Source organism: Octopus bimaculoides, chromosome 3 (genome assembly GCF_046866305.1).
Source record: "Octopus bimaculoides isolate indiv1 chromosome 3, ASM4686630v1, whole genome shotgun sequence".
NCBI classification, from domain to species: domain Eukaryota; kingdom Metazoa; phylum Mollusca; class Cephalopoda; order Octopoda; family Octopodidae; genus Octopus; species Octopus bimaculoides.
The window spans coordinates 22,072,685-22,090,599 of record NC_142930.1 but is presented as its reverse complement, the minus strand read 5'-3'; the positions used below and the strand labels follow the sequence as shown (position 1 = coordinate 22,090,599).

At 35.3% G+C, this 17,915-nt stretch overlaps 1 protein-coding gene across 2 annotated transcripts in view; it reads right to left on the bottom strand.

The window, feature by feature from the left end:
* Positions 1 to 17,915, bottom strand: part of LOC106882772 (programmed cell death protein 10) — a 42,749-nt gene that overhangs the window by 12,842 nt on the left and 11,992 nt on the right. For both annotated transcript variants that reach the window (XM_089348676.1, XM_014933555.3), the window contains 5 exons: positions 14,673 to 14,933; positions 12,197 to 12,250; positions 7,648 to 7,774; positions 4,928 to 5,054; positions 184 to 268 (listed from right to left, as the gene is read on the bottom strand). In XM_089348676.1, coding sequence (XP_089204802.1) covers positions 184 to 268; positions 4,928 to 5,054; positions 7,648 to 7,774; positions 12,197 to 12,250; positions 14,673 to 14,744 — 465 coding nt within the window. In that variant the 5' untranslated portion in view covers positions 14,745 to 14,933. The remainder of the gene's footprint in view (positions 1 to 183; positions 269 to 4,927; positions 5,055 to 7,647; positions 7,775 to 12,196; positions 12,251 to 14,672; positions 14,934 to 17,915) is intronic.

The window sequence follows — 17,915 nt, the reverse complement described above, 5'->3', positions numbered from 1 at the left end:
ATGAATAAGATCACATTTTAAAAATTTGGACTATCAGCTGAAAAAAGCTGGGAAGAAAAGAAGAAAAGACATTCAGACGGTGATAACTCATTATCATGTAGTTGTAAAGCTGAGGTTTGTTATTACATTGTGGATGCTTTTATACATAGTGCAGTAATGTTATTTATGTTAATATCTACATACCTGTTTTCCATCTGGTCTCAGTACTTCATTGGCAGTAACTTGATTTACTGAATCCAACAACAGACGAATTGCATTAGCAATGTCTCTGGAAAAAAGAGAAAAAAAATTGGAATATGAATATATTTACTGAAAGATAAGGATATTATATGTCACTTCATGAATTGTAAAATATGGGGAAAAAATAGTTTGTAAGTATTTCAGTGTATGTGCCTAATCTAGAACGTTGCATTTATTCTGGAAGTTTTATAGATATTTTGAATAAAATCAGTGGTTCAAATACGGAATTCTGCTAGCAAACACTTGCTTACTGTTGATGTATCTAAAACATAGTAATACAATGAAATACAATGAAAATAATTTTAATCATATGACACAAACTTGAAGAGGATCTACTGTTAGGCAAAGAAATGGTATGGAGCAAGTATAGCACCAACTGGTAATATTTGCATCTGCAAGTTGTTTGCAAAAAAAATTTGGCATGTGCTCAAATATATGAAGAGCATGAAAGTACCATATAACCAAGCAGTCCATACCTTATAACTGTCACTGACTATGTTGTATCTCTGACCAAGACAAGTAACTCTCAAATAACAAAGACCATGAAGTCATGAATAGGAAATGCTAGATAAAAGCCACTTGCTGCAATAAGCAGTGACTGCAATAAAGAGAACTAACAAAAGTTTTAGAAGTTTGCAGTGTTGCAGCTAGACTAATATACTTTAGATACATTACATGGAAACTGAATTTTTTGAGGTATCTCAAGAATGAATTCAGTCATGTGACTCACTAGTTACTATATAGCAAGGGTTTTCCACAGAAAAGACGAGTGAGGTTATGTCCAATTTCATACAAAATCTTGTATTTATCTTCCAAACATTAATATTATATATTTAGAATTTTAAGGAATACTGAGATCAACCTATATCTGAAAAATACTTTTTCTCAGGACATATATAGTACATAAAGATATTAATAGATTTTGAAATATTAATGTTGTTGCAAGGAACATACTTGCACAACTAATCTTGAGATGCCCTTTGCTATTAGTTTATATATTTACTTAACATAAGTCCGTAAAAATTGTTCAAAACAGAATAAGCAGCACAAGCCATTTAAGAGAATTTCCTTGGTAACCTTAAGTATATAGATTGCTTACAACCACATTTAATTTCACATGGGTAATTTTTCCAATATTTATGAAAAGTAAATGTTTTAATAATTCTTTTGATTCTCATATCTTAATGTATAATTGCATTCATATTTTCTGTTAATCTTAAGAATATATTTTGTCATGTGTTGCATTATATATTATACAGTATATTCTCTAAAAAAAAAAAAAAATTCTTGCATTTAAATAGCATCTATTCTGCAAGTTTTATAGAACTTTTGAATAAAATCAAAGCTTTGAGAAGTGTTTATTTTTCAATGTTTTAGAAATTTGCAAGGCTTATGGAGTTGTAAGGGGAAATAAGTGATGCAGCTTAAAGAGTTAAATACTTGTTATAACAGACAACCTAATTTATCAAAAATACATCTATATATTAATACAATAGTTGGATCTTTTTTAAAACGAGGGCCACATTTTTCATTAATGTTTTACCTAGTGTTTTTGGTACCGAAAGACTTTCAAACTTCGTATACTTATCTATTTTGTGTTATAGAACAGAAAAATATTTTTGTATTCGAATTTATTTCATGTAAAAAATTGTCTTATTTCGATAATTTCAACCAATCACTGACGTCCATTCAGCCGATATACATTAAGTGCCGACTACATAAACAAACGATTCTACGTTTTATTTGCTTTTTTCATTTTAAATTTGCTTTAACCCTAATCCTAACCCTAGGGTTAGGGTTAGGGTTAGGGTTAATTGTTTCAGAATCGTTTGTTTATGTAGTCGGCACTTAATGTATATCGGCTGAATGGACGTCAGTGATTGGTTGAAATTACAGAAATACGACAACTTTAACATGGAATAATTTATGGATTTCTTTTTTTTTTAAGAAGACTAAGAGAAAAAGATGTTTTATATGACACATTCTACCAGTGTTCCGAGTTTCAAAGTGTTTCGTTAATGAAAAATGTGGCCCCCGTTTTAAAAAAGATCCCAATAGTTCTTTATTTTCTATTGACATTTTGAGTAATACTCTAGAATCCTTTTGAAAAATGAAACTTTTTACTTACAAAAAAGTTTACACTTTTATCTTGGCAGATTTGAACTCAGCACATAAACAACTGGAATAAATACTGCAAAGCATTTTTTCCAGTATTGTAATGATTCTGCTTGTTTTCTATCTCAAATAATAATCTATACATTAATTAATATAACGGTATCTTCCTACCTTTCGGGTCATAATCCAGAAATTTTATTTGAAAGAAGAAACTTATAACTTAGAGAAAAGTGACGTTAAAAGATGATGATGATGATGATGATGATGTTTAATGCCACTTCATTTAAATGAAATATTGCAATAAATTATAGACGTAATAAGTGAAAGGAAATACAAGAAAATAATATTTTTATATTATTACTGAGGAAAATTTAATCAGTTGTGTCCATTATGTTCCTATGTGTACTTTAATTTAAAGGATAATCATTAATGAAGAAAGTAAATATTGAACTTGTTTAATCAACAGACCTTGTAAGCTGATAAGGGTGTTCATGTAGTTATATCCATGAGCAAATCTATGGGATTTTTACAAGTTTCATTAGTATAAAGTAATGCAAGAAGAATCATTATTTGTTAACCTACATAAACTAGCTCATTCAGATTCCTCAACTTCATATTTTAATACCTCGCCACACAGAATAGAAATCAGAAGATGTTCAGATAAGCAACTGTGTTTTCCAACCTAGCACACATCTAAAACCTCTTTTGCAGCACAAATTATAATTACTTAATTATTTCATTTCATTATGTATGTAAACACAGTTTCATCTTCTATGCCGTATGTTTAGAGAAAAAAACTTAAGATCCCTTCGCTCAACCCAACTCTCCCTCTTTCTCCCTTCTCCCTCTCTTTCACGCTCATTTATTATTGTCATTTATTCATTCATTTATCTAATTTTGTCACAGTTTGGTTTGACCGAAAACTGTTGGTTATAGCTCTAGTCAAGAATTCAAATGCCCAATTCTATCTCATTATTATCATTAATATTTTCTCACACCAGCAGCCTGAGTTTTTGTTGTTTCGCAGTGCACCTGCCCTTCCCACCCCCCACCACATGTACTGGAAATCTCTACCCTCTGACCTCTATTGGACATCTCTCCCACGAACACCTCCAAAGGCTTAATGTTCCCACAACCCTACTTAGAGTTCATCTCCTATGTAATGTAGTGATTATGTAGCGCATAAAATGATGGTGTAGGGTATGCAGGTTGAAGGCTATTGTATGTTTATGAGTTCTGCCAAATGCAAGCATTCTTTTCACATACATGATGCTGCTGTCTCCTATCCCAGGGTCTCACAGGCCCCACACCCTCAGAGTTGGCACACTGAAACGTAGGTCTGGTGAGATTGTTGAGATGCTTGGATGGAAATGTGTAGATTTGTGCTGCATCCAAGAAGTAAGGTGGAAAGGAAGTTCTGCTAGAACTCCTACCTCTGCTGGTGACAAAGGGCCTCTTGCTCAGTGTAAAAGGTAAACTGTGTGATGCATGTGTGCGAAGAGCCATACTACGCGGCAGTGAAACATGGGCCATGACTGCTGAGGATATGTGTATGCTTGCAAAGAATGACGCTAGTATGTGTAATGTCAGTGTGCATACATGACAGAGTGTCAGCACTCTGAGAGAAAAGTTGGGCCTAAGAAGCATCAGATGTGGTGTGTAAGAGAGATGATTGTGATGATGTGGTCATGTGTTGCATAAGGATGAGGATAGCTGTGTGAAAAAGAGTCACACCCTAGTAGTAGGGGGAATCTGTGGAAGAGGTAGACCTGGGATGAGGTGGTGAAGCATGACTTTCGAACATTGGGTCTCATGGAGGCAATGACAAGTGACTGAGACCTTCAGAGATATGCTGTGCTTGAGAAGACCCAGTAAGCCAAATGAGACCGTAACCATGGCTTATGCCAGTGCAGCATAACTGGCCCATTTAATCTTCAATCACTGGGCAATAGACTGTACTTGTGAAGGCCTGTTGAGCCAAATGAAGTCATTGTCATGACTGATAACAGTACCGCCTGATTGACACCTGTGCTGGTGGCATGTAAAAAGCACCATTCGAGCGTAGCCAATACCAGCGCCACCTGACTGATCCTGTGCTGGTGGCATATAAAAAGCACCATTCAAGCATGGTCGTTACCAGTGCCTCCTGACTGGCTCCCATGCTGGTGGCATGTAAAAAGCAACATTCTAGCGTGGTCGATGCCAGTGCCGGCTGACTGATCCCGTACTGGTGGCATGTAAAAAGCACCATTCGAGCGTGGTTGTTGCCAGTGCTGCCTGATTGGCTCCCATTCCAATGACATGTAAAATGCATCATTCAAGCATAGTCGATGCCAGTACTGCCTGACTGGCCCTTGTGCCAGTGGCACGTAAACAGCACCCACTACACTCTCAGAGTGGTTGGCGTTAGAAAGGATATCCAGCTGTAGAAACTTTGCCAGATCAGATCGAAGCCTAGTGCAGCCTTCTGTCTTGCCAGCCCCCAATCAAACTGTCCAACCCATGCCAGCATGGAAAGCAGGCATTAAATGACAACGATGATGATGATGATGATTTTCAAAAAGTAACTTACTTTATAGCTTCCAGGAATAGTTTTCTGTCATATATTTGGTCAGGAATTTTACTAAGGATCTTTTTCAAATCAATTGCTCTTTGATTAAATTCCTGGAATCTTGGTTCTGGACGGGTTATTTTGAACTCTATGAAAAGAAACATCAGAAAATAAAATAACCAAGATGAAAAAACAAAAAAATTAGAAAAGGGAAAAGAAAGAAAAATGGAAAAATTATACTAAATACAATAAGATCAGTATGAATTCTTGCAGGTTTGCAGTTTTTAAAAAAATAACAAAATAAAAACAAAGAGTTCCAGTTTTGAGGAAGGAAGATTACAAATAGTACGTAGCATGAGGGTGGGGTTGGGTTAAAACAGAGTGGGTGATAAGAAAAGAATTTAATTGGATTAGTTTAGCTTCATGTGGCATATAATCAACAGATTCAGAAGAGCAGACACCAACAGAAAATAAAATATAAAAGACCTGACTTCAATTAATTTTTCTTACATCTGTGTTGTTAGCATATTTTATATGAGTGTTCAAAGGAACATAAACTGAAAAATTATAACTTGTTTTTTTTTTTGAATAACCAAGTTCTGTTTTATTGTCAATTTCAAAGCAACCATCTTCTGCATGAAATATGCTTTGTAAAGATACCTTGACTACAAAGGTCTTTTTTTTTTTTACTGTATATTTATTTACTTTTTAGCTTGTAATAAGATTTTTTTTAACTATTTAAGTTGGTATTAACATATTTAATGCAGTGAGGAAAAGATAGCTTAATTTCTAGTATTATTTTAATCACTTCAGCAAATGGGATACAACTCCAGACATACTTCCGTCTTATTAGACCTCCTCAGTAAAGTATAGACATTCACCCTAATTACCAAAGTAGCGAAGAGAGAATTTCTAAGTAGATATATGATATTAGGTAACTCCCATACCTAAAAAAAAATAGATGTATCACATTCTTAATCTTTTTTCTTCACAACATAATTATTTTACAAACCTTATGATATATAAAATATACTAAATAGGTTTTAAATAAAGATGGCATCCCTAAATAATTTTTCCTTGGTGATTTATTTTTAAAGTATTCAGGAAGAAAGTTTATCTGAGTCCTGTTTCAAGTTTCTGCTACTTGAATTTGCTTCACTGATGTTTGAACAATAAATAATGAGTGTAGCTTGGATGAATGGGTAAAAAAGTTCACTGTGCAATCAATGAGGTCCATGGTATCTCGAGCAAGAGTCATTTACCATAGCTTTGGACTGACTCAAGAAGCTTTGTATGTGAAATTGCATAGATAGAAACTGACTATCAGATGGATTGGATTTTACCTACAACACCATGTAACAGGATTTTTGTTCTTGGATAACAACTGTTATTTCCTATTTGCTTGTCCCTAGAAAGTATGAAAAATGGCTAATATCTCCTTCAAACTTTGCTTTTGTTATATTTATTCAAACCCCCCAAAATCCCTCTCAACACATGGCTATGATGTTCCTCCACTACTCCTGCTCATGATCAGAAATGCACATATTTCAGCCATAAAGGGACATGCTCAAGTGGTTACAGTCAAGCAACTGACAAGGAAATCTGTGGTATTGAGCAGAATATTTGCTATAATGATATTCCTGCTTCAGCACTGAATCTGTCTGAAAGGTAATGGAAAATAGGTCTGTTTAAAAACATTGATGTTCAGTATTATTCTATATTTTTGAGATGAGGAATTATGTACATTATTTACAATGGACAGACAGGTGTCCTCATCTTGTCTGTTGTTATCACAACATTTCAACTGATGCACTCTCCAACCTTCATCAGGCGTTCTCGTGGAATTTTGAATCCATCCCTTTAATTGACTAATGGGGTGCACTGTTCTCATTCCTAAGGTATGTTGCTAATGTTATTTTTCTGTGGATATTATTTTTCAAGTCCCTACCTGGGATTAAACTTAGAATCCAAGGGTTAGTAGCCTGTGCTCTTATCCACTACACTATATGCCCACAGGCAATCTAAATTTAATCCCAGGCAGGGACTTGATAAAATAATATCAACAAAATCATGGTGGTGCATCAGCATGGCCACAGCTCTAAGCTGAAACTTAAAAAAAAAAAAAATTAGTAACATATCTTAGGAATGAGAACAATGTACTCCATTAGTCAAATAAAGGGTTGGGTTGAAAATTCCACCAGAACACCTGATGGAGGCTGGAGAGTACATCAGCCGAGACATTGTGATAACAACAAACAAGATGAGGACACCTATCCGTCCATTGTAAATAATTGATGTTCAGGTCACAAAAGCAAAGTTTGAAGGGAATATTAGTCATTCGTTTTGATTTCTAAATAGAAGCCAATAAGAAATATCACTTATTGATCACAGACAAAATAAATAAAAACTTTGTTACACAGTGTAATTTAACTCTTTAGCATTCAGATTACTTTGTAAAATACTTATTCATTCACAGCGTTTTGAATTAATTGTAAGTTGAAGATGTGATTGTTCATTTTTAGAATGATATTGTAGAAGAGGTGTGACAGGCTGGACCTGACTAGTTTGAATGTAAAACAGGTAGAATATTTGGGCTTGATATGGCCAGTTAGCTCCACTCCTAGAATCTAGAAGATTTTTAAAAGCAAGTGTACTATCTTCTTTTTACCAATATTTATCCAAACTGTGCATCCATGAACATAAAAATACAGGCTACAGACTAAAACAAAATATATAGTTACCTTCAAAGTCATTCAATCCTTCCAGCTTGAGTAGGGTTTCACACATCTCTATTTTATTATAAATTTCAGATTTTATTAATAAGGCTTTAACAAAGTCAAAAGCAAACCCTTTATACACAGCTTCCACCTGAAAGAGAACAGAGATGGTAATTATTATTCAATAGAATGTGCATACACACACACACACACACACAACACAAAATTAATTAACAATATTTAATAAGACTTATTCTAAATTGAAAAAAACCCCAGCAATTGTGTAATCTGGGTTTGATCTGTACCAACATGTTATATATAGCTAGAAGACATGGTGTGCATGTCTGTGTGTATATCCTTTTTATTACCATCATTTTAACATCCATTTTTATATGCTTGCATGGGTCAAAGTGAGCTTAATGAAGCAGATTTTCTACAGCTAGATGTCCTTCTTGTCACTTGCCTGTTTCCAAGCAAGATAACATTTCCCCATGGCCAGACATGTTCTTGCAGAACATTGTAAATGAATAACTACTTGTATGACAGCGACACTCATTTACAACTGTCATATTATGTCAAGACAAGAAGACACAAGCACAGACTTTCACACACACACACACACACATACATGTACACATACACACACGTGACAAGCTTCTTTCAGTTTCTGCCTATGAAATCTATTCACAAGGCTTTGGTTGGCCAAACACTTGCCCAAGGGACTGAATTCGAATCTATGTGGTTGGGACCAAATTTCTTAACCACACAACCACCATTTGCTATGCCTGAACCTATTATATATACACTCGCACATACATGTATACATATGTGCACTAAGTTTGAATCCATAATGTATAAAGATGGAGTTGTCTCGTATACGTGTTTTCAGTATATATTAAAGCTACATAATTATGCATTCTTTAGTAATCCTGCTGATGAGCTACAGATGTCAAATTAATTTATTTGGTCATTAATAGCAAAACTTGAGTACAGAATTAACCAATATTTTTTCATTTTGTTCACTCTAATGCCATTAACAGCGTACCTTTCGAAATTCTTTTATCATGGTTTGGGTTTAACTACCCTTTTTAGCATGTGAGAAGTCCTGTCAAGGGTCTATTCTCTGTGCGTAAATTTTTATACACTCTTATATGTAAAAATACGTTATGTCTTATGACTTTTATTACACATGCGAACCACTGGCAATAAACTATTTTAATTTTTTACCCTCATATTTACACAGTAAAATTTTCCAATTGTGAAGCCACATAGTACACAGTTTAAATTTATTTACTGCTGGACTATTTGAATACACTCACCCAATAAGTTTGAATCCATTATGCATAAAGATGGAGCTGTTTTGTGCATGTGTTTTCGATACGTATTAAAGCTACATAATTATGCATTTTTTAACAATCTTGCTGACAAGCTATGGATGCCAAATTAATTTACTTGGTCATTAATAGCGCATCTTGAGTACAGGATTAACTCTAGTGCCATTAACAACATAGCTTTATGAATTTATGTATTTGATCACTATAAACAAATTATTTGTGCAGATTGTTCAGCAAGAAATTGCAGGACTGGCTTTCTCAGACTGTAAGAGAGTACCATATGTATATTACTATACTGCTGCTATACTATATTTCTCCCTTTGTGCACTGCTACTCATCATCTCTCCCTATCATTTATGTATCATTGGTCATTCCCACCCCTTGTCCATCATTCATTACATGCATCTGTCAGCCCTATCCAATTTCTATCAATGCTACCTACCTTCCCTACTAATTCCGTAACAATTGGTCTTCATTATATTCTCCCTCTCACCCATTTCTATCTCTAACCCTCTCTCACTCTCCCATCCTCTATCCATCCAAACAATCTGTTCTCCCACTCACTTTTACTTAACTCATATGTTGAGGGTTCACTCTGACATCTCACCACTATTATTTCCTGTTCCACCCTTTCTTCTACAATGTAAACAGCCATATAACTCCTCTACAGCAAGAAGCATGTTCTCTTCTGATCCCTTCTCTCACACTTAAATCTTTATCTGATAGTGTAAAGCTGCCTCCCTCTCTACTGAAACTTCATTCGGTCAATGCGGATTTTAATCTGGTAAGCTGCATAGCTATCTAAGTAGTGCTGGTGCCATGAAAAAAGCACCCAGTATATGTTAAGTGGTTAGCATTAGGAAAGGCATCCAGCTGTAGAAATCATGCCAAAGTAGATACTGGCACACAAAACAGTTTACAGATCTGTCAGATATTGTCAAACTGTCTAACCCAAGCCAGCATGGAACGTGGATGCTAAATGAAAATAAATATATACACACATACATATCAATCTCTCAAAGATTTATAGAAACAATTCCAAACATGAAAGCAAAACCTAGGAGTAAGAGACCACAAAATAAACTCAGCGAAGACTAAAATCTTTTAGTAGGAAGAACAAAGACAGAACCCAACAGCTATCAGGAAAATGTGCTAACTACACAGATGAGAAGGTAAGAATCCTATGAATTGTATATAGCGCAAACTGCGAGTGTACAAGATATAGTAGAATCACAAGCAGAATAAAAGAGAAAGAAGACTTTATGTGATAGATGCAGTAAAAGAACACATGAAAGAGATTCCCTCAAATGTCTGGAAGGCTCCTTAGAAATAGCTGATAGCTTCTGTTACTTAGGTGATCTAATTAACAATGGGGGTAAGTATTCTGAAAGCATAGTTGTCAGAGAAAGAAGAGGGTGGAAAGAGTTCAGGGAGTTATTATCTCTGCTGACAATAAGGAATTTCTCTCTTAGAGTGAAGGGCAGATTGTATGATGCTTGTATTTGAAGTGTGATGCTGCACGGTAGGGAGATGTAAGCCTTAAATATTGAAAATCTAAGGTAACTGGAAAGAAATGAGCTGAACATGCTCTGCCAGATGTGGAATATTACTGTCTATGGATGATAGAGCACAAAAGAACTGAGAGAAATGTTAGATGTAAGAAGAATCAGATAGTGTGCAAGAGAGAAGACTGTGTTGGCACAAGCACATGACGTGTATGGACAATCAGTTGTATAAAGTAGTGTCCAGTACTCCAAGTGGATGAAATCTGGTGAAACAGAAAACCAAAGAAGACACAGGATGAAGTGGTGAAGATAGATTTAAAGAAGTTGAATTTGACAAAAGATAACAAAAGACTGCAACAAGTTGCACAGTGCTGTACAGGAGAAGGCCAACCCAACCTATGCAAACATGGCAAAATGGGCACCAAAAATTATGCTAGTAATGGATGCTGAGAAGTATATTTGGATCTCTCTAACATAACATGTTCATTTTACGTCTGTCTATTGCTCTCCTCTCTTTGATATTCCCTAACCATCACTCACTTTCTCTCCTATCACTCTGTGTCTCTATTATTACCTCATCTCTCTCGTCATGTCACCAGTGTAGTAAGGGATGTTACCAGAACTGTCCATATCCCACAACCACTCCAAACCTTTACTGCTAGCCTTACACATTGTCACCTGTCACTCCTTCTACTATTACTCATTATTAGCCTTTATAACTCCCCCCTCTCTTTTTCTCTCTCTCGCTCATTGCTGACATGTTCCACAATCTCTCACTTCATTACTCTCTTTTCTATCACCCTGTTTCCCTCCTATCACTCTCTCTTCCCCAATCACATGGCTCATGCTGTTCAATCTCCTAGCAACCAACATACAGCTAATATCCTGCTCTCTTCCATTAATTTCTCCTCTAACACCCTCTTGTTCCTATTACTCTAATCTCCTCTCTAACTTTCTTGCCTTTGTCTTTTCTCTTTCAACACCCTCATTTATCACCCTTTTGGCCATTTGCCTTGAATGAGCTGAAACAATGTAGGGTAGAAAGAACTCTTTAATCTTTCTGGGGACATGTCAAACTCTCTAGTAGAAGAATAAAATGCATTTCATATACTCCCTTAAGTGGCTGACAGAAAGAGTCAATATAGGGAAAAAGAGATGTTCTCTAGTGCTAGTATGATGATAACATGCACCTATAACAGTCTGTAAAGTGTAATCATTAGAAGGAGCATCCAGTTGTAAAAACCATACTAAAAATGTAAAATAGGAGTGAGATATAGTCTAAGTAATTTAGGATAATAATTTCTTATAAGAACTGATTTCAACTGTAACATTTCCTACACTTGCCAATATGGAAAAGTAGACATATGTTGATGCTGATGAAGGCAAATTACAGACAAAGCAAGAACATAGTATGGAGTCAAAATTGTCGGAATCTAGATGTTGAATGACTTATGGTGCAGATTCAACAGAAAGGTGATAGAGTAATGTAACAATTGACAACAACAAAAGGATTACAGACTGGAGAGATCTGGAGGGCATTATGTAAAATTTAGATCAATTGTAATAACAACTGGAGAGAATCAATTTTACAGACTTGTTCAAGTATAATTATAAACTAAAACTACTTGATTTTGAAACAGTTCAAGATAATTCATAAAAGCACTTTTCGAAGAATATATACAAACTACTATGGCATTGTAAGCAACAAAGACAGAAACGAAGTGATATAAATACCTTGCAAAAGGCTGCTCTCAGAGTCTGTGCTGCTGCCATATCTTCCTGCTCAAGCTAAGGAGGGGAAAAGGATAAAACTGTTACACATATTTTTCAACAAACAATATTTTATATGTTGTTTTAAAGAAGCAAAACAATGTTTATAGTATTATAGATGATAACTGAATAAAATGTAGACAAACAATAACTCAGTGGAAAAATATTTTTAATTAGCTCTTAGAAACGAATTCATGAAAAACGTTAAGAGTGTGTATCTATAATCACTTTACGCCTACTCAGACAGGCAATTAAGTGTTCAATATAAAGGATCAAATATATAAAGGCGAATACGTATTTTCTATACCTTGTGGTATTTCATCATGGCTGGTCATGGGTGGCACATAAAATACACCATTTTGAGCGTGGCCGTTGCCAGTACCGCCTGACTGGCCTTCGTAGGATTTTCGAGCAAGATCGTTGCCAGTGCACAGCCTACCACAGTTGCATGTGCCAATTATAGATCTCTTTCTAAAACAATTTTCTTTTAGATATAAAACAAAGTTAGATAATATATTTTGTCTTTTATCTTTTACATGTTTCAGCCATTTGACTGCAGCCACGCTGAGGCATCACCTTGAAGAATTTTAGTCAAATGAAATGACTAGTACTTCTTTTTTTTAAAGCCTGGTTCTTCTATCAGACTCTTTTGCTGAACCACTAACTTATGGGGATGTAAACACACCAACACAAGTTGTCAAGCAGTAGTGGGGGACAAAGATATATACAAAGACACATACATAAACATACACACATGCACAAAGACACAGATACGATGGGCTTCTTTCAATTTTCATCCACTAAATCCACTCACAAAGTTTTGGTTGATCTGAAGTTATAACAGAAGATACTTGCCCAAGATGCCACACAATGGGACTGAATCTAGAATTATGTAGTTGGAAAACAAACATCTTACCACACAGTCACACCTGTGACTAATTAAAAAATAAATTCTAAGCTGACTAGAAACATTTTTATGACCAAATTAACCTAATCAACTCTGGTCTGATACTTCCAAATAAAGGACTGAATTGTTCGCTCAAACCACAAACTTAACAGATGAAATAGGGTGAAGAAGATTTTGATCAAAATTTCTATATAGCAGAAAGATGAAGTGCTATAAAGATAGGATTCAAATGAAGGACTAATAAATCAATTACAATTGTTCTGAGCTATTATCATAAAAATGCTTCTTGAATTATTGTTTGGTAAGCATCCTTGTCAAAGTTGTTATTATTTAATCACAAGTCTAATAGACTTATCATTACACAGTCCAGCTTTGAACATCCCATCCTTCTGTACAGTCGAGACTATACTGTCCAGTGTGTTGTTTTTTTTTAAAAGATAATAGTGTAATTTGGATGCTATTTCTAGCAGGTTGAGTGACTGCTTAGAAGCTACCAAAATTAGTTTGTGTAGATGTTAGGGATTAGAAGATATACTGTTTAATCCTTTCGTTACCAACCCGGCTGAAACTGCCTCTAGCTCTGTAGTATAAATGTCTTGTTTTCATAAGTTTTGAATTAAAATCTTCCACCAAACCTTAGTCATAATTTATGTTCCTAACACTAGCTAAATGATAACTAAGTTATTTTACTAAATTCTTTGTTATATTTAAAATAACAAAGAAACACAGAGCATCTCAAAATAAATACAGTAACGAAAGGGTTAAACACAGTAGGAATTTATAAGGCAGCAGTAATTATTAGAGAAATAATAAGCATACTAATTCTCTTACTGGCTTAGGCCTATCTTCTTGGCATGTATGAGTGGGATTCTTGAAAAATTAACACACTAAATAATTGAATCCAAAGTTATTAGTGTTTCAAAGTACGTAGTTATGCTCAGCATCTATTCTTTAAGTTTTAAAAACAAGTAGAGTTTCTATTGGCCAAGGTTGCATCAGCACATGTAAGTGCTAATCTAGGCAAGATTTTTTTTGAAGAAGACTAGTAGTTAACCTTACATGGAGGTCTCTCCTTCCTATGCTATCAATGTTTAACCAAAGGAAAGGTCAATGACTTTTTGGAACCATTGTCACTACAGGTGATACTGTCAGAATACAAAACTACCCATTAAAAAAAATTCATATTTAAATAATAACCTATTGTCATAATTTTATGTAAACACTTCTTGCTATGCTTCTGACACCAGTTTAATAATGAACAGTTTTATTATTTTACTAAATATCTTCAAACTCTCATTTTAGAAATAAATTTTAGCACACAGGCAGTGCATTTCATAAAAAAAATATGGTCACTAAAGAGGTAATCTTAAGTAGAAATTAATTTATAATGCTCTATAAATAATTAATTTATAATGCTCTATAAATAATTAATTTATAATGCTCTATAAATAATTAATTTATAATGCTCTATAAATATACAACAATAAGCAGCATTTAGAGATAATTCAGAATTTTATAAAAATTACAACATACCCTTTCCAATATGGGTCCAATAATAACGGGAATGGTCATTGCAGCATACAGGGACTCATCACCCATGGTCATATTTAATTCTTTTCTATAATTCGTTCAGTGGAAGTAGATCAAGATTATAAAATTTAGATTATATGAAAAAAAAAATATATTATTCTTTGTATATTTTGTTTTTGCAGGTTACACTGCCAAGATATAGAATTCAACCCAGCAACATAAGCGATTCTTAAATTCTTGATTGCAGCACCTTGGATAAAAAACCTGGAAGAAATAGAAGAAATATATGAATCATAAATAGTGTAATGAAAGCAAAATTTTCAGTTGACATTCACCAAAAGCTGACCTTAATTCAGGCAGATTTAGTATCAAACAGTAAACTAGATACCTAACTTCTATTAAACTAATGATACCTAACAAGGAAAAACCTCAAATGTGGAAACATGAGCCGAAAAATCAAGAGGAACTTATCTGCAATCTAGGAAGAGACTTTGCTCAATATGCAGCAAAGAAGCAAGTATGGATTCTATAGTGTGTACTCAAGTAAACTATGATTACACAAGGGATGCAATGGAAAAACAGAAAAAAAAAAACATAGGCTGACAGAGAAGAAATACTCTGTAGTTTGCGGAAATAATTATTGGTAAGTGTGTCTATGAAATGTATTTTTTCAAATGCCTAGAAGACTCACAAGTAATTGACATTTTCTGTTATTTAGTCAGCAGTGGAGGTGGGTGTTGTTAACACATAGTAGCCAGTGTAAGAACAGGGAAGAGAGTTACTACCTCTTTGGGCAACAAAGATTCTCAGAGTAAAGAGCAGATTGATAGTATGATGCTTGTACATGATGCAGCGTTTCCCAACCTTTTTACCCTTGTGTAATCTTTAAAATAATTTACATGTCTCAAGGAACCCGGCACAAAAAAAATTATATACTGTATCTTTCTCTCATATATCTGATGATAACATAACAGGTTAGATAGGACGATGTTTATATTATAATATTACAATAACCAGTGCATGTATAGTAATATTATGGTCATGAAATTAGCATTTGCATATTTCACTCTTTCTCAAAGAACCCCATGGAACCTTTTGTGGAATCCTTGGATTCCGGAGAACCCCAGTTGAGAAATGTCGATATGATGTATCAATACAATATTACATAATAGTAAAACAAGAGCAATGAATGCTGAAGGTATGTAAAGGCTGGAAAGAGATGGTGTGAGCATGCTCGGCTGGATGTGAAATGTTAATGTTAGCATACATGAATGATGGACAAGAAATGAGTGAAGAGGAAGAGTGCATATAAGAACAATCAGGTCTAGTCTGCATGAGAGGAGATTGTGCTGAGGCGGACATATTATGAGTATGCAGAATGAGAGATAAGTGAAGACATGCCAAGCAATTCAATTGAAAGGAACTTGCAGAAGGTGTAGGAAGTGGAAACTGGGAAGAAGTGGTAAAGGCAAACCTCAGGATGTTGAATCTCATAAAAGAGACAACAGGGGGAAGATGACTGATAAAATTATATATCCTTATCATCACTTAACATCCATTTTCCATGCTGACATGGGTTGGACAGTTTAATAGGACCAGGTAGGACAAAGAGCTGCACCAGCTTCCATTATCTGCTTTGACATGGTTTCTATGGATGGATGCCTTTCTTAATGCCAACCACTTTACAGAGTGTACTAGGAGCTTTTCACATGGTACCAACACTAGTGCTTTTTACATGGCACCAGCACTGACAAGGTCGCCAAGTACTTTGCAAGACAAAAATCCCTTGACTGGGGGTGGGTAGTATTGAGTAGTATTGAGGCAGAGGGAGGTAGTTTTGTGTCAGCTGATGAGAGATGAAAGGTATAGAGAGACAGGGATAGATGTCTTGCAGTAGAGTAGATACATGGATACCCCAGATGGAAAAGAAAGGAGGGTGGGTTAGAGAGCAGGATAAAAAGAGTAAAGAGAGCAACAGAGAGAAATGGTGGTGAAGACATGTTAAGACATGCCCTTGAAGGACACTGGTGGTGGTGGTGAGAAGTGGGATAATTTCATGTTGCAAACTCTCACCTATTCCCTAGTAAGGTAATATTTCCCTCTGACCAGACATGCTTTCACAGAATATTGGAAATGGTGCATGTGAAATGATGCATCACTACACATGTTGATGCCCAGGTCTCTTACTGTTTGTGGTTCTGGGATTGCAGTACCTCCAGGTCCTGTGTATGCCAGTTTGGAGGCACATGTGGCTTTGTAGCACAGTACTTGAAATTTTTTTGCATTGAACTGCATATTATTTTGCTCTGCCCACTTGTATATTGCATTTAGGTCATTCTGCAGGCTTATGATATCATCAGGATTCTTTATTGCCTGAGATAGTTTTGTGTCATCAGCGTAGCTAGTGACTGTGGCTCTCCGAGTGACCGTGGGCATGTCCAGAAGGGCTACTATGAACAGCAGTAGCCCAAGGACAGCTCCTTGTGGAACACTGCTCAATATTTGCGTTATATATATATATATATATATATATATATATTATTTTGTTTAAAAGAGTTCCAACACTGTCTGTTTTTTATGTTTTATTTATATTCCTGCAAAACCAATGTGGGATATAGAATATGGAATATACAATATATAATATAATATACAATATATAATATAAAATAAAAATGGATGGTACTATGAAATAAAGTATTGAATGTCTTATTGAATATATGGAATATGTCTTATTGAATAGATGAAATATTGAGTGTTCAATATAAAGGATCAAATATATAAAGGCGAATACGTATTTTCTATACCTTGTGGTATTTCATCATGGCCGGTCATGGGTGGCACATAAAATACACCATTTTGAGCGTGGCCGTTGCCAGTACCGCCTGACTGGCCTTCGTAGGATTTTCGAGCAAGATCGTTGCCAGTGCCCCCGGACTGGCTCCTGTGCGAGTAACACATAAAATGCACCATTTTGAGCGTGGCCGTTGCCAGTACCGCCTGACTGGCCTTCGTGCGGGTGACACGTAAAAGCACCCACTACACTCTCTGAGTGGTTGGCGTTAGGAAGGGCATCCAGCTGTAGAAACTCTGCCAAATCAGATTGGAGGCTGGTGTTGCCATCCAGTTTCACCAGTCCTCAGTCAAATCATCCAACCCATGCTAGCATGGAAAGCGGACGTTAAACGATGACGAAAGATACTGCTTGCAAGATGGTGATATTTGTTTACAGCTATCATGCAATGCCAA